The 27018-nt window shown below is 43.6% G+C and overlaps 1 protein-coding gene across 1 annotated transcript in view; it reads left to right on the top strand.

Annotated features, from left to right (window-relative positions):
- Positions 1 to 4195: 4195 nt before the first annotated feature.
- Positions 4196 to 27018, top strand: part of LOC135251653 (TOG array regulator of axonemal microtubules protein 1) — a 28309-nt gene continuing 5486 nt past the window's right edge. The window contains exons 1-12 of the mRNA XM_064329304.1: positions 4196 to 6138; positions 14169 to 14235; positions 18530 to 18664; positions 20617 to 20907; positions 22055 to 22341; positions 22624 to 22853; positions 24735 to 24832; positions 25148 to 25315; positions 25441 to 25506; positions 26070 to 26242; positions 26406 to 26568; positions 26746 to 26976. Of these exons, the coding sequence (XP_064185374.1) occupies positions 4579 to 6138; positions 14169 to 14235; positions 18530 to 18664; positions 20617 to 20907; positions 22055 to 22341; positions 22624 to 22853; positions 24735 to 24832; positions 25148 to 25315; positions 25441 to 25506; positions 26070 to 26242; positions 26406 to 26568; positions 26746 to 26976 (3469 nt within the window). The 5' untranslated portion in view covers positions 4196 to 4578. The remainder of the gene's footprint in view (positions 6139 to 14168; positions 14236 to 18529; positions 18665 to 20616; positions 20908 to 22054; positions 22342 to 22623; positions 22854 to 24734; positions 24833 to 25147; positions 25316 to 25440; positions 25507 to 26069; positions 26243 to 26405; positions 26569 to 26745; positions 26977 to 27018) is intronic.

Consider the following 27018-nt stretch of genomic DNA (forward strand, 5'->3'; position numbering starts at 1 on the left):
CAAGTGAGTCGAAAGCAGCTGGAGTACTCTAGGAATCCAACTGGAAATGATATTAAACAGACATGTTTTAAGAACAATTGGGTTATATACATTCGTGCAACCTCTGGTGGCATAAGCCCCCGAAGGCCCTATACCAGCCATATAAAGCTGGCAGGTTGTCAGAAGCTGCACTAAATGTCTAAATTATCTTTCATTGCATATAAACAATGTCTGGGCCAATCAAAAAACACACACTAAAATATAGTAAAACCCAAGACAGTAAGCCTTTAAATGCATACTATGCTAAATTTTTTTAGCCTTGCAGTGGTCATGTGTCTATAATCAAAGAAGTCTCCCGCTCTGTCCTCAACCCTGCCCACTCACCTGCATTTTTATCATTTTTATCAATTTTTATACTGTTTATCAGTTTGTATTTATTATACCTCTATTTTTCAATAGCTGTTTTCATGAGGAAAAGCAATTCCAAAGCTGACTCTTGTTTTTGAACAAGCCTTGTCAGATTGTCGTTTTGCTTCACTGTACCACTGTACTTCCACTTCTTTACTTCTGCCCTTGTCGCCGTTAGCTAGATACAAATGGTCTGCTGAAACCTGTTCCCACCCCACAGGCTCTGTAGGAACAACCACCCCTCCCCGCATATAAAAGAGTGTCACACCGAGAAACATCCCAAGCACATCTTAGAAGAAGAAATACAGGCAGAGTAGCACAGATTTGGCAAATGTGCATGTCACATGTCACGACACAGCCCTTTGATGGGGAGAGAGCGCCTCCGTCTTTGCCTTTCATCTTCACGAGATCCAGGTAAAAAAAATTAATTGAGCTTTTCCGCTTCTTGCCAGTCAGTACAACTCTCTCTTGGTTTGGGACTTCCTCAGACACAGCTGCCTACTGAGAAGAAAGCACACTTTAATTACCTGGACTAATTGGTTATGCAATCCAGGTGCGTGTGCCTACTTAACCAGTTGAAGTGGTCCTCAAATTGCCCTGAACCTTTCCCACAAACTGAGCTCTGCCACAGTGCGCAAAGACAGAGATTTCCAATGCACCACAGATATGAATGTAGTAATTTTATAATATTTACAAGGTAAAAATCTTGAATGGTATTCTTATAAATACAATCAGGTTGTAACAGTGGGGACACTGAGCATGGATGGCCCACAATTCAATTCTATGGATAAGTATATTGCACTTTCGTGACAGTCATCTTATTTTTATAAAGTCATGGAAATATACATGTTGTCCAAATCTATGTTTTGAAAAACACAGAAAGTTTTCATATAAGTTTTGCAAGCCTACAGCATTTTATTGTATTTTAAATAATTAATTATATGTATAAGAACAGCCAATACCAGATTGCCAGCACTTTATAGAGGATAATATTAAAAACATGTAGTCTTTTTAGGAGCATCCATTAAAACGCAAGCATTTAGGTGGTTCTTTGTCCCCATTGTTAGGACCGGCTTGTGGCTGGAGCGGTTGTTACCAAGCCAACCGCCTCCTGTTAACGGAAAAGCTACACTACAGCACCCATAATTCAGAACGTCAAAGAGAAATTACGTTCGTCTGGACGTATTCATTGAGAAAAATTATTAACTCAGAAGTCCTCCTCCAAATATTATAAGTATACTGACAAGAGCCACGTGTCTTTTTCTGTGAATGGTAGACTATTTATTCTATGACACCTTGAGACCACTCCCAAATCCCAGTTCTATGCTAACCCATATTTCACGCCAATAAGACTGTTTCAAAATCATTTCCTATTTCTTAAATTTTACAAATTGCAAGACTTTTGACATTTATCATGTCATGACTACCCTTATCAATAAATAAATAAATTGAACATTGAACCCATGTTATTCAATCATAGTTAAAACAATGCATGTACTTATGTTTGAATGCTTCACTGTACATTAATATTAAAATGTTTCTTAGCAGGCAATTATTTAGTACAAAATTTATGAACTGAGATTAGGAGATTATGCTTTGGCATTGAGATTATGCTTTGATTAATCAAATGAGTCAAAACATGCCATGAAGCTTTATTATAAATAATAGAATTACAAAACCTACTTTATCTTAATGAGTTAACTAAAAATACTGATTCAAATTATGTCTGATTTTCATTCTACTGTTAATTTTTTATTTATGGATTTATTTTTTAATCTGCACATATGCCAAAACTACAAATAGAATATGTGTTTCAGGCTTTCCATCACAATTTTGTTTTATTCTCTGGGTTTCTTTTATGAGCTGACCACAATCTCCCATTGAGGCCAGCCAACAAAAATATAGCTTGATTATGATAATATTTTTTTGTGTTATTATTAGTATTATTGCTTATATAATAACAAATTTATTGAATTGACCAATATAAATTGTCTTTCATTAAATGATGTCAACATATGGCCAAGCAATTTTATTTTGCCTTAAAAAAAATGTTGCAGATAAGGCCTAATCTATACAAGGTCTTCAAATAAAATAATACACAGGAAGATGGTATATTTGGGAGGTGCAGATGCTGTGTTGTGGATTAAATCCAGCCAGATTAGAAAGGAGAAATTTGACCATAAGAATAAGAAACAGGAAGTTTGTCTTGAACAGCTTTTTCAAATGCTTCTGGCAGAAATCAAAAAGACAGGAAGATAGCTTTGCAAGAGTAAGTTGAGCCTGTCTCCACACTGGCCCTTCTCAGACAAGAGTTTGTAGAAAGACATATGTTTTGCTCATATATTTTGAAGCAAGCAAAAATGCTGTACACATAGGTGTCAGCTTGTAAAGTCATGTTACATGGGATAAAACAAACTCACCGAACAATTCCCCTGTTAAGACTGTTGTGCCATTCCATCAGTGTTGATAATGGTATTTTCCCATTGGCTAATACAAATACAAATAATGTTGTACAGTACTGTATGAGCTTAGCAACATTAGCAAGCTGGCTAGTGAGTACTGTGCAAAAATTCTCAATTACCATAGTAACTGTTGCCAGTTTAGTTGACTGACCATTTGGAGTTCCAAAGCACATGAAGCGCCACTGTTAAGACCACTGGAAACTAAAAAGTAGTAGCATGTGAGTAAAAAGTAGAAAAAGTACATCTTAACAATAGACAAGTAATGTAATAGTGGTTGGAAAGTATATGTATAAGGTAGTGAAATATGGTAGGCCTATATCTATTGCTGTGGAAGGAAATCCATCCAACCATACAATGTCTATACCCGCTTATCCTGGGCAGGGTCACGGGGGTGCTGGAGCCTTTCCCAGCGTGCATTGGGCGAGAGGCAGAAATACACCAATGAACGATATACATTTCAGCGTAATACACCCTGTACAGGCCGCCAATCTAGCTCAGGGCACGCATGACGCACACCATTCAGTCACGAATGGGTTTCCTAATTCCGATGCGGATTCGCCTACATGTCCCATACGTCTTTGCAGAAAGTTACAATGCACAGTGCGTCGCCATGGAAACGTTTGTGACATTTGAGCTATAAAGTAGCCAGAGATTGTGATCAGAATGGCTGTGGAAACAACGCCTAAAATTGGTCGTAATTTTTCCGTACAAATTTAGAGGCAGTTTAAACATTGCTGGATATAACTAGCAATCATTCTAAATTAAATTCATAACCACATTAGTTCATAAACAGTGGAAACGAACTAGATCTAACAAATGCAACCAAAGATGAATTTAAAGAGAAGTCGCTATACACCATACGTAACATAGCACACTTCAACATGACAACACAAGTTGGCTAAGCGAACTTAAATGTACTAAACAGTTAGCCAAACAGTAGGCATGTCACCCAACAATAGGAGCTAATTTATTATTATTAACAAGGTAGCTAGACTAAGTGTAACGCTCAGCCAAAATCTCTGAACACCCAAAGGGGCATAACACCACATGAAACTAAATAGCGGGGTAAATGTTTGTATAGCTACTGTCCCTATTCCTATCTAAAGCATTGGTTCATCCATAATACGATAGCTAATTAACTGCATACAAAACGGTCATTTCGCATATCAAGTTGTCTCGTTCGAATCATAAATCTAAAAGCTCTTCCTAAACGAGACAACTGTGCACATGGGCATATCCCGCCTCTTTATATGGGCAGGAGAAATGACCAATCACAATCAATTTAACGCCAGTTTTTTTTCCCTCAATGGTCTCGTAACAAATCCTAGCTTGCGTTATACTTCCAGAGACTAGTTGGATACGCCATTTTGATGTTGCCAAGTGATGGGGATACAGGAGTGGTATCATATTTTTGTATCATTTACACCAGGGAAGGTAACGGAGAGGTACTGCGGGGGAATATGAGACCTTCTTCATTGCACCGTTTGAGTTTTGGACTTGTTACCTGCTTTATTTTAAAACATCACACGATTACAAGATGTTCCAGTTAACTAGCGAGCTAGCTACCTTTTTGTTTTCTTAAAAACTACTGTTTACCATAGTTACGATACGTATGTATGAAACGATAGCCAGTCTGTATACAATCAATATAGGCTTGATTGTCCGTTTTTTTTATAAAGAAGGAAACCCAACGGACAACTATGTTAAACAAATATACCACAGTGCCTAAATGTCAAATTTGGACAGAAGCGAATATGTGCAACTAGCTCCGACATTGGTGCCCGTAAAGCACTGCACCGACAACGCGTTCGGCTTTTTCACCAAGCATGCTGTGGTCAACCACGAGAGTGGAATAACTACCTTGAGTATTGGTGTACTGTTGTCAACACTTTTGACCGAGGAAAGTCAAAACACAGAATTTTGTGCGCGTAAAAGTTCTTTACACGAAGAATTTATTTGGAACAGAAAGGACTACGACCCACTTTTGGAATACATTAAACCGGACTCCATCGATCCACACTTTTGGAAAGAGCAGTTTTATTCTCTAACTAAGGAGTTGGCTGGCTGTCTCCTTAAGATCTACCTACGGCTTGAAAAGGACTGTAGTGAGGTATTTGTTCTTTGGGGGATTCAAACAGAGAATCTTTCCCCAAAACGAGATGAGGAAGCAAAGCCACAGAACGTCCCCTTCCCCTCACAGCCAGGCACAGGCATATTTAAATCCACACATCTGAACAGATTTCCAAAGGAGCCCACAATAATGATTTTTGGAATAATACCCCAGGAGTTACACAAACAGCTCCTGGACCTCAAGAACTATCAGAGCAGGACAAATGGAGTGGAGGAACTGAAAAACATCCTAGCTGAATTTGATTTGAAGCCAGTCCCCTCAGACAGTATAGTTGATTTCATTAGTTTCCTACGGACACTGCTGGATGATTGCAACTTCAAGGTTCTTTATGGCACTTTACAGGTAATCAACCTACTAATTGAGAAACTAGATAGCAATGTGGAAAAATACCTAAAACAGATTGTAAGTACTACCCTCAAAACCTTGGGGGATACCCACACCATCTCCAGGAATGAGTACATGAATGTGTTCAGGCAGTTGATGAGGATTGTGGGACCACAAAAAGTATTGGACCTTGTGATGGGGCAACTAAAGAACAAAAACTCCAGAGTCCGAGAGGACATCATCAACATCATCACTGCTGCCATGCTCACACACCCGAGGAAAGACTTCAACATCCCCAGCCTCTGTTTCGAAGTGGCACCTTGTTTAGCAGACAGGAAGAAGAGGGTCCGCCATGCCGCCCTGGAACTTTTTGCTGTGTTTGACTACTGCCTGGACACAGGCAAGAAACAGCCCCTTATGAGAGCTGTGGATAAGGTTGAGCTTAGCGGTGATGTTGAAGGGCTCATGGCAGCTGTTCAGGCCCGGAGAGCCAGGCATGTCCTTCCCAGATTGTCTTCAGAGGGGATGGTGGAATACGCCTTGGTTATCCCTAAGCCTGGCCAGAGACCATCGTCTCAGTTTGGCTCAGGTGCTGACCTGGAGTGGATCCAGTGTGGGGGACGCGTTGACAGTGCTAGGAGCAGCCGAACTGATCCAGGCTCTGACAGCCGGTTGTATGGCTATGGCAGCCTTGGATCCCTCACGGACAATATTCCTCTGCACCGACGAATTCTTAGTGCTGGGAAGAACAAGCTCCCATGGGAAAGGTCGCGGCTTCCCGCCACAGGGAAACCCCTGCCTGCCAGGCCAACCAACAGCCATTCATGTGAACAGGTGGGTCCTTACTTTGTGTTGTTTATCTCTGAATACGTTTGTGTACATAGTGCTATATTTCAAACTGGAGGCCAGTGTAGAAGCCTGCCTTTTTGGTTACTTAATAAAATAAAAATAGAAATATATAACAAAGATAAAAGCATGTTCTGCGTTCTAATTTGGCTTCACTATAATACATTTGTGTAATGAATGACTGAATGAATGCATTTAAATGGTGAGCCTTGATTTAAAAATTGTTGGGTGTCATCTTATCAATATAATGTTGGCCCATAATAATAGGCTACCTCTTGCTATCATTACCATACTTGTGATTTGGGCAGCTGCAATAATTCTGAGCTCAGTAGTGGTTTCAGTCAGCCAGTTGTTTCACTGTGTTGATTGATTTAAATTTTCTGTATACATTTAAATGTGTTTGCATGCTTAACTGTTGCTACATATGCATAGACAAATACATTTTAATTACATTGAATAGCAATTCAGAAGTATGGAACATTAATTCATATTGTGAGATATGGACACAATATGAAATCGTACAGGCTCTCCAAAGATCAAAATAACAGATTAATTACTGTAGTTTAAAAATAATATTTTCAAAAGAAATTTCAGTGGCATGATTTCAAAAAGTGGGGATTTTGTTCAATGCAGAAACAGTCTTTGAATATGTGTTAAAGAGGAGCTCTAAACGAAAAGATTTGAAAGCCCACTTTGCGACAATACACCAAATAGCCTTGATGTTGTTCAATGACTTAGAAAAATGCAATTATGGTGGAACTGAGTGAAATATGTTTAAACTTATTTAGACAGGTGAATACTGAGATTTTTGTTCTAAATACAGAATTATGTATGGTAGCACACAATGGAGTGCAATGTACAACTGGTGTCAAGTTAGATGTGATGACATACCACTTTGCATTACTGTTAAGTTAAAAGCAAAATCATTGCCATATTGCTGGCTATGTGGACAGCTGGCATAATAGTCCTCTATCAGCCTGCCAGGTCTTCTAGAGCTTTGTGAGATTTGGATAAACTATGCATTTTCACACACTTTTTCAAAGTGATGTAAAAAAAAAAAAATCTTTACATAAAAAAAGTCTGTACCATAACAATGGAGTGCTTTCAGTTTCCACAAATATCCCATATGAACTTTAGTATGTGTGCCATTTCCTGGTAGGATTAGTTATTTTCTACATCATTCTACTGCATAAGGGCCAACAGCCATAGGTTACAACCTGGTTTAGCTCTTTGGATTTAAGTTAATAAATTAACAGTATAACAACTTGTGATTTTGAAAAGTTTGTATTTGAAATAGATATGAGAAGTCACTGGTCAGACGAGGCAGGCTTAATGCAGAATGTCATACATCGTTTATACCTTGGGGTATACATTGATACAGGTATTTGCTGGGTAGCTGTGTTTGCCAGGCTATGGTTCTATCCGTGATGGTGGAATATGTGGGGATAAAAGAGCAAATATACACAAAAATGTATAGAAGAATATTTGGCAAAATTCCCATATATCGGATGCTGTCAGCTTTTGAAGTATTGCATTCTTTCAGGGGTGTTGTTGTAGGCTACTGTTCTGGGCAATAAAATGGTTCCATCATTCGACACATTTAGCACAACACCCACTGTGGGAATATTGGCATACACCCCATGCACAAAATAGCTTGGGTGATTTAAAATAAATGTTCATGTTCGTATCTTATGGCAACGGGAGCATATGCTGCACGATCATTCAATTACCATTTTAAAAATATCTTTGTGCTGATGGTGAAAACATTGTAATGTGAAATTAGCTATCAGTGAGGTTTCACTCATGTCTCATCCTGTCTCTGCCCTCCACAGATCTGTAGTCATGTATTTGTGTTTGCCTCAGTGGCAACATTCCAGCCGTATGTACGCTAGATAGGGCACTACATGCCTCCTACAGGTTAGTCCAAAGTGTTTGATAATGACTGAGTTCAGAGGTTGAGGTTCGACCCTTTTGTAGCTGTAAATGAACTGGAGAGAAATACATGTCTTTACAGTGATATCTCACTTTGGCCAAAATTACGCTGGAAGCCATAAAATCACCCATTTGTTTTCTGTGTTATAGTGTGAAAATGGAAGGCAGGTCCAACTATGATTTTTCAGATTCAAACTAAAATGTACCCGGGTAACATCCCAAGGTATTTTATTAGTTCAGATTTCTTATTTTCCTTACTGTATACCCTCACCTACCTACCACTCTGTAGCTCATGCTATAGTGAGAGCAGTGCTTTTTACCGTTTTTCAGTAGTGCTGATGCATCAGCTACATTCGTTTGGAAATCTGTAGAATCTAATTTTAATTTTAATAGCATCCCCTAAATTTAACATCTGAATTGTGATCCAGTGCCATCTCTATGCATCCCAACGTTTAACAAGTGGGAGTATCTCCTAGTGAGCCTTATGCGATCAATACAGTTTGAAAGTTTAATGAACCGAGAAATCAGCCAATAAATCATTGCTACCTCACTGCCTTTGGTCAGTGATGCATCAGTGAAGCCAGACTGTGTATTGTGATGTCTCAGTTCTGTGATCAGTCAGATTATCTCTCAGTCCGTTGTGTGTTTGAATAATGAAGTAATCACCAGCCAGCCCAGCATGTAGTCAATCAGCAGGTTTATGGTGGAAATTTATATGTCTCTAAAGGCTGTATAAAAGAGATTCATATCTTGCTCTGCAATAAATATCTCTGTCTTAAGAGGAAACCAGTGTTTATTGGTATGCCATCCCGCCAAGTTACAGCTTGGTGGGGCAGCATGCCCCATACCTATACAGCATTGAGAGTTTGGCACTTTTCAGGGTTCCCTACAGAAATAACCACAATGACCACCGACTCTCAGCCCTTAAAAACATTCATTTATGTACCTTCTGATCTAATTTCAACCAACAGAATTCACAAACAACGTCACACGTCCACACAATAAAGCCCCAAACTTATTGGATTTTAAGTTTTTTCTAAGAATACTGCTTACTTGATCTGCGTCTATATCTTTGCGCAAAAATTTTATTCACAATACCAGCACTGTCTAGAAAGTCCACTCATGTCTGTATGGATATTTTATGTTGTTTTTTTGGGTTGGGGATCAATATTTGAAAGACCAAACCCCACAAGTTTGTGATGACGCATAGGCTACTCATTCCCCCATAAATACTCGGGAATCTTCTATTGTTATCTTTGGTTTAAATTCTCATTATAAATATTTATGATCAAGATAAAGTTTGATCAAAATTTGATCATTTAATTATTTAATATTTATTGTCATATGTGGTATGTTTGTATTCAGGTATATTCAGTTGGATAATGGAGTAAGGATGCTAGCTGCTAATTAAAACCAGTTTCCTGTGAATTTGGAGGAACACCTTTGGTTGATTTGACAGAGCTCTACTGGAAAATTATTAATGAAAATCCAAATAGAGCACAAAAAAATTTAATCAGAATTTGGCAGCTTCTTTATGCTTTAGGCAATCAACCAGCTTCCCTTAGCACATGCACCTTAATTGGCAGTCATCTCCCACTTGAAGATAACGGGTTGTATTTATGCTGATTTGTTTGCTTCTGTGTGCATTCGGAGAGCTGTGTGCTGATTGCAAAGGGCCCAGGCTAGGTGACTCATTCTTCAATGCCACAGACTAGTGTATATTTAGCCTCTCCTTGCCTGTGTGAAATGGCAGTGGAAGCATGCGAGAGCAGGTATTTTTGGAGAAGACAATTCTCACATAGAGCGGCCTGCACCCAGGGAGAGGGAGGAGAGTGTTAATCCCACCCCGTGGTTTGTTTCTGCAGCTCAAGTCTGTGGGTGGCTGTCATATCAGCCAACCAGCAGTATGTCTGTGCTATATACAGCATTCTTTTTAATGTTAGTAAGGGGGCCCTGTTTGATGAGTTAATCCTTTAAACACCCTGAGATTTTAAAAGGAGAGTCTCATGCATGGGGGTATCCTAAAGCTCATTACTGTTGGGTTAATTGCCCTCCACTGTGTAACTCACAAGTTGTTGGACCGATTGGAATGGTCTGCACCCAGTTTACAATTTAATTTAAAGTACTGTATTCCCACAGAAAAGAGCTGTAGCTTCAAATTGAAGAATTAGAATTCTTGCTCAGTTTTTCACAATCCCTGAAGAAAAAACGCAGTAATATGTGTTGGCAATAGATGCTGATTTCTCAGGCGTGTCTCTTGTATGAGCCACACTTGGACAATTGTGAATTCATCTCTCTTGGTGGTTGCTATGCGACAGAGCAGATGTTTAACAGCAGAGAAGGATGTGATAGCCTCCAGTCTCTGGACTCCTTGAATTGGAACCAGATGGAGGTGGTGGAACTTTTATTTGTTGCTACTGAGGTGGTGTGACTAAGTTGATAACATAGGTGGTTATCAATGACTACATTAAGGTTATGGGTTCTATGTTCTGCTATTAATGAAGTCAGGTTTGCAGACGGTAAGATTAATGAAGACCGACAGTCGCAGTTAGGGTGGCTAGAAATAAGTTGAGAAACTATGTTATTTGTGCCCATTTAGAATGTCACTGGACATTCACTATTGCTGTTTACTGCTAGTTATAGTTGCCTAATAGAGAAATATCAAAATGATATGTTATAGTTATAAATTTCCACAAAGTGAATTTAAAGGCTAAACTTAAAAGCTCAGTCTTCTAAATGGAGCAGCTAAAGTCTAAGCAAGCACAAAACAGTCAGCGAGTCTAAGATGTACTGTATCTAATCTCAGTATTGATCTACGGGAAGGTCAAGGCATCGCTTATAAACAATTGGTTTTTGAACAAGGTTCTTTATCTTGTTTTTTCGTGAAGGCTTGTTGATCCTTTCATTAGTCCTGTCATTGTTAGGCACACAGACACACTTTGCATCAATTCCCTTGACGGTTCTTGTACTCGTCTGAAATGGGACTCGGATCTCTTTTCCGGAGGCACGGGGAATGTCCCTGTCCAACTTCCTTTGATGGTGTGCATTTGAATATTCAACTGTTGTCCAACCATTAGACGTTTGCATTTGTGTGATGGAACCCAAAAATGCTGCCTGTTGCTGCAGGCAGAACTCTACCTCTGCCACCACTCCCCATTCACCTGTAGGAGTCATTGGTAAATGGAGATGTTTCACTTCGACCTTTTCAAATTGAGTGTCATGTATCTGTTCACCAGTGACACATGTCACACACATTTGGAGCAACTGAGGGCACATCACTGCAGGGGTAGAGTTGACCGTGAGTAGTCAGATCTGTTTCCTGCCAATGCAGAAAGGATACAGCCATTTTGACAAGGATTGAAGGCATTAAGTCCAGCCTGCAAAGGCTCTAAGGTCTCTTCATTTCTCAAGCATCTCATGAGTAAGAGAAGGGTCGACATATTCAGGCAGCTTGTCCTCAAGGTTGAGGCCCCATGATGATAGCAGTTCCATTAAAAATGTGTGGTATTCATTTTTTAGTTTTTTCTCTTTGTGTTTCCTCATCCAGTTCCCTGCAGTCTTCTTTTTTTATCACCCAGATGATTTCCCAAAAGTGCAAATGCATCATCCCCTAAAACTGCTTTGGCTGTTCTATTAGTATTTCTAAAAATGATTGTTGTTGAGATGCATGTGATGCCTGAAGTTTCCACATATCGCTACCTTCTCTTTATCTGAAAGGCTGGTTATAGTTACAGTATCTTGTGCAGTGCAGTCAGGTTACCGTGAGCCAGGCTCCGTGCATACTGTAACCGGCCCTTCCCTAACAGCAATTATTCAACACAAAGGAACTACTTTGGCGTGTCCAGTGTTTCTTCACATCACAGTTTAAATCGGCCCGATCCATTTTCTTGCTGACGTGTGTGTTACTAATGCACAGTTGTTTCGTGCCTAGTTCCCATTGTTTGGCAGAAAGATACTGTCATTGTTCAGGCGCATTCTGAGTAATGGAAGGAGAACCCCCCTCCTGGAACTGGCGGCACGATCCGTGCAGGCATGCTCACACGGGACCGCGGAGCCTGGGGGATACGCACACGGGCTCTCCGTTCGCTGGGTTCCTCTGGTTACACATGGCACCAGCGCTGTTTTGCGCAGATTTTTTTGGGATCGTGTTCCATGACGGTCAGTGTCTTTGAATTGTGCACATGCTTCAGAAGCCATGTTTTCCAATGCATTTATGAGGAAGGTGTAGGCTCGTGGATGCAATGTGCTTCAGCCGCTATGTAGGACTCTAACATTGTGGGGGGGGGGTGATCATACCTTAACCTTTGCAATTCTGCAAATGAATACAGAAGCCTTTTTCAGCACAATGTGAACAACTACAGTGTTGCTTGCTGTTTTGCGTTAAGTTACTTATTGAGTAATCCCTTTTTGGAAGTGACTTGGCCAAACGTTTGCATAGACTCCCTTCCCTTTTGCTCAGCCAAATCCATATTCTGACTGCATACTTTGCAAAAATATAGAGATCAGGAAGCAACTTATTGTTGCCATGCGCTATGTGGGTAATATAAAACAGCTCCTTTTAAAATCACCTATTAAACATTTGCATGGGCAACAGGCCTGTCAGATTAAATTGCAGTGTGCAATTTATCTGGGATATGTTTGAACCAATGACCTCACCATGCGTCTATAACTGGACTGTTGTGTCTGGAAACTCAGGAGTCGTTTTCATAGCCTTTCCCTGCATATTTAACCAGCTGTTGTCAGTTTTGCTATGGTAAATAATTATCTCTTACCCCAAAGACCACAAAACTTGATGTTCTTGTGTAGATGCAAATTTTCACTTTATTTTGAGTTGACTTTTGAACAAGAGACATGTTTAAATGGGAGTTTTGATGAACTTATTGTCACTATTTGGTTTTAATCAGGCCATATAAAGCCTGGACAGTGGCAGCCTGGTGACCTGGGCATTGTTCCTCCCCATGTTTTTTAGGCACGTTTTATAAGGAATTATGTTATTCTCTTGTGAAAGGGGGTGTTCCTTTATAACCCTGATATGTACACTCAACTGTTGCCTTGAGACACAATGCCGGTGTACATCAAGTTCCATAGCCGTCTTCAACGTGCGCATTGCCCTGCTTTTCCCCTGATGTTTTCAGTTTCTACAACAGCACCCAGCCCCTGTCTCCCAGCAACAGCACCGCCACACAACATAGGTTCCCCTGAATGATGAGAGCAGCACTTTATGGGGAGCGTGCGATCCTCTGCATGCTGCACATGGCCTGGTTCACTGTATTTGTTGACCTCGCACCAACACGGCGCAGTTGATCACGTCTGTCCCACCACGGTTTCATTCTCGGTTTTAAAATCGGGTGATTTCACGGCAGAGTTGCGGTGACAAGCCCCGGTATACAAGAGGTGAAGGCGGTAGCGTGAAAACGGATTACCGCCGGTATTGCCTCTGGTATTCAGCACCAGGGGCCTGCACTGTCTCCCAACTGTCATCGGTGTTGCCGTGACAAACGACCACAAGCGCATGTGCTCTGCATATTTTCAAAGGCTGTTACAGTGGGGGCAGCAGATCACCACAATATTTACTGTAAATGCTTTCAGAAAGCCGTCTGTTGAAATGATAATGGGAATGTACCCAACTGCCATGGCAACGAATTAATGAAGGAAGCAAGGCAATCACTAATTGCTCCTACATTTTAATGGGAAAAATCTTTAGCCGTTTTAGTGTCAAAGAAGATAATGCGTGGCCTCATTTCTCATCCTTGATGATGTGGTGGGGAAAACGCTCTTCTGAGGAGAACCGTTTTAGGGAGCTGCCGATAAGACAAGCGCGAGCTTAATGTTCATATTTCTCTGCTACTGCAGAGCTGCTGTGCACCTTTATTAATAGGAGGCTTTTTATTTTTGTGGAAGGTGTAGATTTGCTTTTGCCAACATTTCAGCCTTCACTTGGCAAGTGCTCACGCGCTTTTCATCTAACAGCTGTTGTGTGTTTGCGTGAAGCGTTCGATGTCGGTTGCCAGCATGTATGACTTCAGCTGTCATTCCCTTTAGGAACAAGTGTTACCGTGTTTCCTACTGATGTTGTCTCTTTCCAGATATCCAGCGAAGACTCCCTGTCCCCTCCCACGGAGTTGAGCCGAGAAGCATACGTTGCTGACTTTGGTAAGCGCTCATCCCTTCACACTGCACAGTGCCAGCTAGTAGCTGGTTATTGGGTCACAGGCTTGCACTGTCACTCCCTTTGCTGCCAGAGATGGAAGGAAACCAGGGACAAAATTAGCCGCGCTTTGATTGGATTAACCTACTGAGCCGTAGTAGCCACACTCGCTGTAAGGGCCTGCTCTGCAGTGTTTAGTTTCCAGCCCATCTTATTGCAAAAGGTATTGTGAGGACTACACAACTTGATCCATTCAACAGGTGAGTTGGGAATGATTTGTTTTTCACAAGGAAATTGTTTTTGGATGGGCTATGATTGTGCCCAAGTTTTGATTAAGTATATGGTAGAAACTGTACCACTCCTGGCCAGTAGATGGAGCCCTATTTTTGATGTGTTTCTGCTTGAGGTCATTCCCTTCCATCAATATAGAGTGGGACCACTGATTCAGAAGCATCAGATTGATTGAAAGCTTAACTTGACTACTGCCTTTAAAAATAAATATATATCCCATCCCATATCTATCCCATAGCATGTACTGTCCAGAACCACGTCCTTACTAAATGTATGCACAAGACTGTTTTAAGACCTATTACATGATTCAAAGTTAACAATGACAACAAACATAATTCATTATTAAGGGAGATGCTTTTGACTGTTGCATTTGATTACTATGGACATTCTGTTCACTCGTATTTTTGTGGAGTAGAAGCATTTGGGTTTATGCTCTTCAAATATGCTTTTATCGACTCCATGCTCTCAGCTGAAGATTTTTGTCTTGAGCACTGACTGAACCACCTGCCCAAAGAATGTAAAGCAGCCATTTGAATCCCCACTTAGGCGTAGCCATGGTGAGAGAGGTGGCTGTGTTTCTATGGGAACAGCAGTTGCTTGTTGAGTATGCAGTAGGAGTGTGTGAAGGGAGATGAGCATTGACTGTCCTCCCAGCCTTCACAATCAGCACCATTAAGTGTTCCAGCTATTTTTCTCCCCGCTGCCACTGTGTGCATTGAGACCGCTGACAGACTGTTAACAATGCTCATCCTCATTCACCTTGTTGAGTATGATGGCAAAGTGGTTGTGTAGAGCATTTGGCGAGGCTGTATGTGTGTATCAGTGTGTGTGTGTGTGTGTGTGTGCATTTGTGCATTGCATGTAAAACCTGGTCACATTTCTCTGGTCTCTGGAGCAGGTCTATCCCTTTGTTGCCAATTACAGAATGCTGTACATCCTGTGTATGAATCCCTGTGTGCTCAAGCATTTCTAGTAAACACCTTATTGCCTGGCACTCTTCATAAATATCTGAGCTTTTTGAATCTCTGAATGATGCCGGGACTATGTAAGTGACTTCCAAACACAAGTGAACTTCTATTACGTCTAACAAAGCAGTAAAGCTTTTTTCCCCACTCATCTAGTGTGTGTTTCTGGTCTATTTCTGCTGTACTTCAGTCCAATTCAAAAACATTCCTTCACCAACTGTCTAAACTGCAGCTGATTTCCCAAAGCGATGACCTCATAATGTGCTGTTTGCCAGGCAGGTTGAAGGCCCCATGGAAGGCTGCTTGTGTTAGCAAAAAATGTATTTTTTTATAGACTGAGCCTATTTATACCCTATATAGCTGGGATTTCAGTATGACGCAAGAGATCTGGCTCTAAGATGCAGAAGTGGCATTCTACATAATAATCAACCCGCTGCTGTCTTTCACAGAGCGATTATTATTTCTGGGTTGGGAGGAGCAGTTGAACTGCTTCAATTAAGGTAGTGATTAGTCGTATTGAGTGTTTAATTACCTGGGCGGAAAAGAGATCTGCACTACTCGCCCCCCAGGGCCAGGACTGAGAACATCTGCCCGGCTGTTGGTTGCATCGTCATCCACCCCCTCCCCCCCCCCTCAAGTTTCTTTGAGATGGGCTTTGTTGCGGTGTTTTCCGGAAGCCTCAAGTTAGCAAGTGTTTATTCGGAGCCTGTGCCTCCTCCGCTCGTGATCGCGAAAATAGCCGTACCCGTGTGCCGCGGCGAAGGGCGAAGGTACGCTCGACGTGCACATTCACCCTCCCGCGCCCCCGCCTCCTACGCTTACGCCTCGCCAGTCCTCACGCGTGGCGACCCCATCGCTCCCGTTTTGAATGGATTCGTATGATCGTTTGTAAACGGAGGACTCACTCCGAGCTCCAGTCCTCTGACACCTTGGGGCTGCTGGAGCTATGCAATCAGTTGGGACCAGTGCAATGTGTGATGATCCTAATCCCCGTAAGGGATCGATTCCGCTCGCCTGCCGCAGGTGCAAAAAAAAAAAGGGCTCCTCATTAATCTTTCATAACAGGCGCTCTGCCCGGACTGAATAACCGCCGCGTCTCTCTCAAATGAGCAGTTGCGTGGCTGCAGAAGGTCTGTAATTGAGCCCGAAACCAGATTACTTCCAAGAAAGAGACAATTTCATCACCCCGTGAGAGCGCGGCTCTGTGGCCAATGATGCAAAATAAACACCGCGCTTTTAGAATTGCCCCCTTGATTAATCACTCAGAGGGAACACAACAAACCGGTCGCCCTTAGGTTTTCTTATTTTCCACTGAAGAGGCCATTTTGTTCTGTTCTGTTTGGAGGGATTTGCGGTCTGATTAGAAACCCGGATCCTTAAGTAGGTGTGTCATTTTCAGTCAGCCTTTTTGCACATGATTGCAGATTGCATCTGAAGTGGCGTGCAGTAATGAGCTATTTTTTCGGGGGACAATCGGGATTGACCTGTTGCGTGAGAGGTCTGCGGAATGGAAAGGACAAGTTGTCTTGGGCTTTGCGCACGAGCCTGCCAAAGCAGAGCTGCAAGTTCCTGTTAACCAGGAGCTTGTTAGGCTCTGTCACCAGATATGAGAGGCAGGGTTATTGATATTATATAGTTGTTTTTTCACCCTCTCCCAGAAACCTGGCAGAACAAGGCATAGGCTCCATCCATGTACCCAGTGTTTTAACAAAAGAAAATTGGAATTTGAGGGAATTTCTGAATTTTTCAAATTTGATGTATCAAAATGATGCCCCTTTCAAGAACAAATACAGTATTTTTGAAATCTTCTTTTAAAGCCACCAAAGTGTTGAAAGAGTTTGTAAATATTTATCCTCATTGAAATAAGAAGCATGTCAATGGGGCCCAGTTTCCATAAATGTGCATTTTTTGGTTGTGTGTGTGTGTGGCATTCGGTCCACTGGAGAAGCGGATTGGTCTTGGCTGCACCTGCTGGTGGAAAGAGCACACACACCTGGGTTACGTTAACTAATCCGCCCAGGTGCTTAAAGGTGTGTTCCTCTCCTCAGTTTGGGACCGAGACCGGGAGCACGCACTGAGAGAGCATGTTTTTGGGTTTTGTTTAGTTTTGTTTTTGCTTGTCCCAGTATGACAAGAAAGTTGAACCTGCCGCTGAAAAGTTGGAGGATCTGGTCAGCTGAAAAGCCACTCGGTTTCGCTTTCTTTTGTCTTTCTTACTTTAGTTTGTTGTTTTGGTTCGTTGTTCTCGCCTGGAACCCAATGCGAGGGACGGGTAAAGAAGTTTGTTTATTTGATTTCGTGTTTGTGTGGGCGCGCTCTCTCTCGCCATGCGGCAACCAACGGTGCACTCCCGGAACTGCCGCACCTCTCCCCCAGGGGTGTCATGCTGGCGTGTGGCAGTGTGTATGTGTGTGCATAATATGTGCTTGTGTGAAAGCAGGGCAGTGTATGGGTGTGCACTTGAGAGCCAGAAAGTGTGTGTACTGTTTGTTCTTATCTTATAAGGTCCATGGTGAGTGTGTACGCTTGACATTTATGTGCTCAAAAGCGCAGCGTACGGCCACTGCGGGGACACTGTTAATGGGAGCCCTGGGCACTGGGGCAAGACTGGACTCGACGGTCTTTACTCTGGGCCCTAATTGGCACCAGCGGCCTTTCCTGTGTCGGCAGGGCAGACCGCATCAGAGCGTGTCGGCCCACTGGCCTCTGCTTATCGTCCTCCCCACAAACAACCACATCCCTCAGGACCCAGAGTTGGCACCTATTCAAACCGCTCAGCTCAAACACTATCTGCATGTGGACCTACCTGCTGCGGGCCTCCTAAGCATTAAAAAAGTACAGTACCTTCAGGTTATGTTAATATTTACATACATTTTACAGGATTTATTACACACGGACAGGGACTGCCTGGATTTTCATGTATTTGAGTGTAAAATGAAGAGGCATTCTGACTTGGGGGGGTGGCGGGGGAAGAATTAGGTAATAAAAAAGGCATTTTGAAAGGTGTACTCCAGGGTAATGTTCCCGTTTCGTATCGCTCCAGGTTTCTCAGAGCCGCACCAGCCCAGGATCCTGGGCAGGAAGGACCCCCCCTCACACGGGGGGTCGCGGAAGAGCGGCAGCGTGGAGACGGACCGACCGCCCCGGGAGTCTGCCAGCCCCTCGGACAGCGAGCGAGGTGAGGAGCCGCTCTTCGTCCGTTCCACCGCTAGCTCACGGTCGTGTCCTGAGGCTTCTTGGAGGGTCTCGTGAGACAAATAAATAAATAAACAATGTGCAAAGACAGTAAATAATTATACTCCTTATAGCTAAAACAGGAATAGAGTGCTTTGTGGTATTATGTGGGCTCTGAACAGACATACCGAAATGTGTGATGACCACCCATGCGAGAAAATAGTATACTAAGCATACTTGACATAAACTTTTAATTGTACTCCAAGTATTCTGAAGTAAAGAATAGTATACTTCAGGTATACTTCGGCATACTATTTTTTCACATGGGTGTGCTGGCTGGATATTTTGTGCATTTTTTTATTTTTTTCAACTACAATACGTGCACTTGATAATACACATCTAACTTTGTGTTTTGGACCATTCAGTGCAATGGTCAACTATTTCCATGGATAATATTGTGTGTCAATAGCTCAACAATTAAGTAAGAAAGTGCTTACCAAATGTGAAAGTTCCATATTTGGAAAGAACATGTCAGCACAATAAACAGCCATCTTAACTTTTAAATAACATCACTACCACCTTACCAGTAAACTACCTGCCCATCTCATTGGCTGCCAGTTCTGTCATTTTAAATGACATTAACAGCAGCTTGTTAATCCTGAAAAGATTATTTGGATCGCGGTGTAGTGAAGTGGCTAGAGACCATGATGTGTAATGGGATTTGAACACAGAGAAGGCCGTTAGAATTTTCAAGTGTAATATGTCATGGAGTATACTTGAGTGAACTACCTGGATAACTGTTGAAAGCTATTTGATTATCGTTAGCTAAAGGTAGACCTACTTACTAATCCATCTCGCGTCTGCTCTGCGACAGCTGGGAGCGCTAGCAGTGACAGTTGGGGGGTTGGTGAAGGGAGAGAAGGCACTGCATCATGCACCAAGGCTAGCTTTTTAGCAAAGCCACATTGTTATTGTAGATAGTTGGTGAAGTCCTCCTCATGGAAATGGGCACTACAGATATTAACTGGGGTTATTGTCTGTGGGCCTCCAGAAATGAAACCCATTTCTTGTGGTTCCCTTTATTTTTTGGAAAAGAAAAAAGCATATTTATTTTTCTGTATCCACGGAAGGCGCAATTTCCTACTTAGCTTGCCCACACAAAAATGGAAAGAGCGATCATTTAGATATTACAGGTACAAAGGATTTCTCCTGGTCTTGGCATTTTAGTGACGCACATAGTTAAGCTAACCAGTTAACTCCATCACTGAAAACCTGGCATTTAGCCAAGGGGGAAAGTAAGCCAATCTTGGTACAGGCTTCTCTATGTTTTTTTTTTTTGTTGGCAAGAATCATTTAAAAATATTTCTGGGCCATTTGTGAATATAAAAAAGAAGACGTCAGCAAAGAATTCACAGATTTCAGTTTCCTGGACCTTTTAACAGCAAAGTTAACTGCAACTTAGTTGCTGACGCAATAGCTGGCTCGCTACTTATTTACAGTACATGCGTCACTAAGTAAGAGCCAGAGGTAGAGCTGTGTGTGGGTATTTTGACAGCAATGTGTAAACTCATTTCAAGGAGACAAGGCTGAAAGGCCCAACACTGGTGATTTCTATTCTGAGGCGTTTGACGTTATTTCTGCTGCTGGTGCGCGTTTGGTGAGTGAGAGGCAGCGCTGGGTATTGTGAAGTTACAGACAGTGAGGAATGGTTTTGGCAGAGTAGCATTATTTCCACTGCCTGCCTGCCTATGACTCTTCCACGCTGGCCGGCAGCAGTCCTTGAATCAGTACACAGTGTTATAATTGACGGCGGTTTTCATGCGGTGCAGGGCCCGGTTCTCTTTCTCTCTGAGCGTCAGAATCACGGAGCCTGGTCTGTAAAGCGGGCGCAGCGCACGCAGGTGGCGTGTATAATGCATGATCGGGGTTCGTCACGGGTGTCGCTTTACCTTGCAGCCCCGCCGAGAGCGGGCCGCTCCCTCTGCCGGCCCTCCAGCGCAGAGAGAACCCTCACCCTCACCTCCAGTGCCACGGCCCCCGGCAGCCTCGCCCTGCCCTCCAGCTCCACGTCTCCCGGCAAATTCCTCCTGCCCTCCTACCCCTTGGCCAAGTTGCCGGGCAGTCCTCGGACCCCGAGGCTGTCCCACCGCCACGCCGATTCCTCGCTGTCTCTGTCCAGCACTTGGCCCAACAAGAGGGAGAGCAGCCCTCGCCGCCGAGACACCAGTCCCTGGAGGGAGATTCAAGGCAAGGATACAGTTTCATGGCTTTGACTTTAAAATAATAGAAACTGAGCCAAAATGGCTGCCTTTCATCTGCGACGGTGGGTGGCGAACTGAGCCAAATTGGTTGCCTGTCACCTGAGAAGGTGATCTGGGCACAGATTCGTTCAAGAAAAAAATCAAGAGGGTGTTGGGTGGTGTTGCATTTCACCCTATTACTGCTTGCCAGACTCCGCGCTTCATTCAATTATGGCATCAGGTATTTTCTACAGGGTGATTCTGAAACCAGAAGTCAGTGGTCGTGTTAACACGGGAATTTCTGTTTTTTACCCAGAAAAAAAGAAGCAAAACAGAACGTAGGAAATAAAATACACCGCGCTTTATAAACACAGATATCTCAAGGTCTTTTCTATTGTAAGATTTCAAAGAGCGATGACTCAAATGTGAACCACAACAAAATAATTACTCCTGTTTCTTCGAGTTAACTTAGCCTTCTGGTGTCTTGACATTTGTGCTTTTTCTTGATCATAATATTTACACAGCTGATGGTAGCATTACGGGATTCAAAGAGAAAACATTTAACTTGAATGAAAAGGCGAAAACAAGAAGCCTCGCACTAGCCAGGTTGCTCAACACGAGTCAATTAAAACAAATCTCTCTCAGGGTTTTTAATATTGTAATCCTGAGGGGCAGAAATTTTAGCTTCTGATCTCTGAAACATACTTTTTTATCTTATTTCTTCCTGCTAATCCCACTGTTTCATCCCGCTTTGTTGCAGGTGCCATAATAAAATTAGGAATACATTTGTTGTGCTATTATTTTGAGTTGGCATATTATGGAAAAAATTATTATTTTTATCAGAATGAAAGTGAATTAGTGTAAAATGTAAAATTTTGAAATGTTTCTCATTCTAAAGATGCAGCATTCCATGGGCTAGTTCAAACTGAGAAGTTCTTCAGAGAGCAGTTTCAAACTAAGAAAATACAGGGAGGGCTTTGAGCCAAACACTGGCATACCTGCACCTCCTCTCTATATAAATTGATTGAGAGCATAGCTTACAGTATACCGAATGTGTTGATGTGACATTAGCACCTGACTAATCTCTCTTTCTAATTGCACTGTTTGTCCGCTGGACGAGTCCGTGTTTGTGACGAATTGTGCTGACCCTTCAGGTGACACGACGGGCGACCGGCGCTCCCCGCTGCCCCTGCGGGCTTCGCTGGTGCGCTCCTCCTCCACCTCCTCCTGCCGCCAGGCCCTGAACGGCTCCAGGCCCGTGCCCCCCATCCCACAGGGCTTTCAGGACCACCACATCCAGCAGTGCGAGGAGGGCCAGGCGCCCCACATGCCCCACCCGCGCACCCCCCCGCAAGACCAGCCGCCCGAGGGGAAGATGCGCCTGGACCTCTCCCAGCTGGGGGCGCTGGTGCAGGAGGAGGAGCCTGTGGACCACGAGGAGGTGACTGGAGCAATGACAGCGTGCCACAGGACAACAGTCCTCTGCATGCCGTTACTCTCATACTGCTTATACAGAAACAAGCACGCTTCTGTCTGGCAGGTCAAAACTGTGGGACGTTGTATTAGAACAGGAGTGCCTGGGTGCGGTGTAGTTAATTTTTAAATGAATATCTGTCCAGGGGGTATCATTTCTGTGGCATTCAGTTAGATATTGGATAAGGCGTGTTGAGAAACCGTTCTGCTACGAGACGCCTCACACGTCTGGTTTTCTTTCCCCCCCCAGATGATGAACTCTCTGCGCTCGTTGCGCAACAGCGCCGCTAAGAAGCGGGCCAAGGTGAGCCTGAGCGGGTCCGACCCGGACCCGGACAGTCCGGACTCGGCGGTGAAGCTGGAGCTGGCGCTGGACTCGCCGTCGCAGACGCCCCCCTCCGTCACCAGCCCACTGAGCGAGAGCGGCCTCTCCAGCCTGTACTCTCCGCCCAACTCCACCCTCAACGGCACCAAAGCCAGGTCAGTCCGCAGTATTGTGCTGCAGAGCCCCCCCACCCCCCACACCACCCCCGAGGATAGGCCCACATTTTGGACCTCAGTACAGATGCGTGTTGCTCTAATGAAGATGAAGAAACATGACTTTGTTGTAATACATTCAGTAACAAAATGGCTTGTTTTGTAACAGATACCCGAATATGCATATCTACTCACCAGTGTCCTTTTCTAGAGATGCTCTTTGGCAATGGTCAGGTGTACTTACGTAGCCCAATTTTGTCAAAAGCTGTCTCTGCATCAGCTGAGGTGGGTGATGCACAGAATAGGGAGAAAGTGTCAATACTCAGTTGAGTGAAGCTGGTGTTATAAATGCTTTGGTATTTCTGTGGGCTAATGCTGTGGTTGTCACAGGTATTTTCCTTCCACACCTTTGCCTTTCACTCATGGGAGTGCACAAAATAATTCACAGTTCTGCCAGTTGAGGGCACCATTTTCAAAATGTAAAAAAAACATTATTTTAAGTTTAATTTAACCTGTGAAAAGCAGTCATTGTCTAAATTGGGTTTATCATTATGTCAGAAATACTGAATACATTTTGCCGTGTGTTACCTCAAGTTCGCGCTCCGTCAATAAAATCCAAGATATGCGGTGGGTGCAGATAACCGACAATGAATTTTAAACGACTGGAATGGAGACCGCACGCTGCAGAAACAAATCAGTATTCACCAAATGAGCAGTTTATTAAAGCTCACGAACTGATAAACAAGTACAAAAGCAAGACGTCCTCAAGGGCACAAAACAAAAGAGGAGATTCGCAGATGTTTCAATCTCGTTCAAGCCTTCATCAGTGCTCAAGGGTGCAGCAGTCACGAATACTTGAATAGAGAAGCTGTTCATTTGTGTCGCTTGGCTTCAGCTGGAAGACAGTTACCAACCTGGAGAGCGCTATGCGGAACACCTGGGCTGACATCCTCAAATAATGTTTTATTACCCAAGTTGTCCTTTAGTTAACAAGCAAAATTTTATATTACACATCAAGGACATAGGAAACTGAGACCGCTTAAGACGGAGTAAATATATCATGCCTCAGAAGGAAATGTATGTTTAAATGACCCTGATTATATTTGCGTCGGTCTTCAATATATAAAATGCCTATTTTCAAACCTGTCAAGATGTCTCTGCCGATTCAAAACCATTCATGGGTAGACTACAATCGCTGGAGGCTTGCCAAATACTAATTTTGGTTCCCTTAGATTGCGCCATTGTTGTGGGCATTCCCTGAAAAGGAATTTTTTGTGCAAACAATACTCAATTTAAATCCAATTGATCTTGACAAAAGACCTCTCATTCTATTGGTCATTTTGAGATTTTTCTATACTTCCATGGCTGTCGACTTCTTGAAATTTGATTGCCAAAAGTGTCCAAAAAAAATAGATCCATCTCTCAGCCCAGTTGTACACAATTTGATTTCAGCAACGAGTAGAGAAACTGTCTCTGAAAATTTTGCATAAATTATGTAGGTTTGAAGCTTCAGCAATCTGCCCAGTGGTGATGCATGTTCTTTGAAGTACAGTAGACTTACACAGGGTTGTAGCAGTTGTCAAAGCCCTTGTTGGAGAGCAAGCTGATGTTAGTGTTAGGGCTGATCAATTTAATTTCCTGTCTTTTGAGGCTTTTGGAAAATGCAAACATTTCACTTAAAGCATAGCTTTTGTGATTTATGTGTACATGTAGAAATATACATAGGATAATGTAGTTTATGTTGACGCTCAGAATTGAACTGTTATTGACAACATTATGAAAATACAAAATAGCCTAATCATTTTCTGTGATAGCAATTATAATTCTGAATTGGAAAAATGAGTGGTTATAAACTGTGTTCTGATTTATGTTCTGTTGCTGCAGTTCTGGAAACTTGTGCTCTACAGTAGCTAAACCTCGGGCCACCAGGGTCTCCTCTGGAAAGAAGCCTGCTGCCTCAATCGACTTCAACTCCCTTCAGGGTACGGCCATTTAGTTGGTTGCAGCAATTACGTTTGTCAGATTACTGAATGGTCTACCATTTGCCAACTCAACCCAGTTCCTGCCATTGTGATGTGAGATCTCCAGTTACATAAACAGTCACTCGAGAGTGAGATTCCATGACCTTATGTGATCTATTGGAGCTTGGAAACACATTGTATGGGCAGCCTGAAGAATGTTCCCTTTACGGTGACCCTTGGGTGCAGACTGCTAGGTCATTGGTGGGGTATAGGTGTTTGTTTCTGAAAAGCTGTAAGTTGAGGATAGAGCTCTGAAGCGTGTGTGTTGCAATGCAGCATTGTCATTCGGAGACAAAGCCACCGCAGACGTGAGCGTTGTTGGCCAGCGAGTTACCTACTCCAATGGGCCAATCGAGCCGGAGGGGGAGCGTGTGAGAGAGGTGTCCCCGCCCCCTGCCAGGCCCACAGGACGGGAGCCAGTCCGAGCAGTGAGACCCACCAGGGGTGAGTCGCGGCACCCAGGGCCACATCACGGAGGCTGGTCTGTTTCTATGAAGCCATGGGGATGGAACAGAATAGCTATGCAGGTGCTCTTCTAATCTGTGGATTGCTCATGGTCTCATTTCCAGGATCACAGGCCAATGGCTGTAGACTTTCACCAGCTGGTGGCATGTCGGAAGGCGTCATCGGTAAAGGTCAGTTTTTTGTTCTCCCATTGGCTCCTTTCCGTCTTGCTGTGCGAAATGGTTTGGTTCAAAGTCCATGTCAAGTGCTCTGCCCTGAAGTTCATCACAACCTGGCGCATTGCTGTGTTTGACATAGCAACCAGGCGCCAAATGTCTGACCCATTGTTCTGCTGATGTCAGAGGCCTTATGTTGCCAAGTAGCAACAATCACAGCAAAGTCACATCTACAGTGTCTCTCCTACAGACACTTGAGATCTGCCATGCACTGGAAATGTGGAATAGTGGTAGGAGATTTCAAAATTAGATATTTAGTCAATTTAAATTTAAATTGTTCTTGAGTAACTCAGTTTGGGTTAATAAGGAAACGTTTTTTCAGTAGTTTTTTAAGAGATGAGCTGGGTGCATTAGTTAAATCTTGCTCATTTTATTTGCTATGCAGCCAAACTCCCCCTCTGTTTTGCAAATTAAGGAGGTGAACAAAATACTTGGACACAGGATGGACAGAATGTGCAGCCGGGGTAAGTGTGGATTCAGCCGTGACGGCGTCTGACACACTCTGCTTTCTCCCGCAGGAGTTTTCGGCTCCTCTACCCCCCTTCCCAGCTCCCCGGTGGTCGCCACGCCGCAGGAGCAGAGCGACGCCACGAGCAGGACATCCGGTGAGCTCCCCGAGGGCGTTTACGGGCACGCGGTTCCCTCCAGCCACCACGACGCCAGCGACAGCGTCGACACGGAAGAGCCAGGGGTAAGCGGCACGCGTAATGGCCTTTCTCTGCACGCCCCGGGGAACGGGAAGCGGAAGGGAGTCGTTTCCGTGCTTTTCCAGGGGGGTGGCGGTAATCGAGCTTAAGCGCGCTCGCCTTGCTTCTCGGGGGGGGGTTGAACGGTTTGTGGTTTTTGCCGCGCAGGAGAAGGTGAAGCTGTCCAAATCGGCCCGGGACAAGATGCGGCAGCGGCGTCTGGAGCAGGAGGTCGGCGAGCAGGCGGAGCTCCAGCGGGGGGAGAAAGCGCACCAGGGCCTGCGTCACACGGTGTCCGAATCCAGCATCGACGAGCTGGACACACTCAGAGGTCAGAGGTCATGCCCCCCCCCCCCAGTCCCTGTTTTTGTGTCGTAGTCTGAGTGGTGGGTGAAAATGGAATGCATAGTATGTGTATTCTGTTTCACCTCAGTTCACTGTGTTGGATTTGTGTGTTAATGCTATCTGTAGTAGGAATAACTTTTTGACTGTTCCATCTTCTGAACAGATTGGCAGTTGAATGGGAGCGAGGTGGCGAAGCCTCAGGCTGGCACCCCCCAAGAGGATTCAACAGCCAGCTCCACCAGCCCCCAGGGCACCCTGAGTCCCATCAAGTCCTTCAGCCCCCACCACCAGCCCAGCCCCCCCACGCTGCCCCCTCAGTCCAAAACCTCACTGCGGCGTGTGAGGAGAGCCCCCAGCCTGAACAAGACCCGCCCATCATTCTCCAACAGCTCCGGTTAGTGCTGTTTCTACAAGACGTTTTCTGCTTTTTTCAGCA

This window comes from Anguilla rostrata, chromosome 1 (genome assembly GCF_018555375.3).
Source record: "Anguilla rostrata isolate EN2019 chromosome 1, ASM1855537v3, whole genome shotgun sequence".
NCBI classification, from domain to species: Eukaryota; Metazoa; Chordata; class Actinopteri; order Anguilliformes; family Anguillidae; genus Anguilla; species Anguilla rostrata.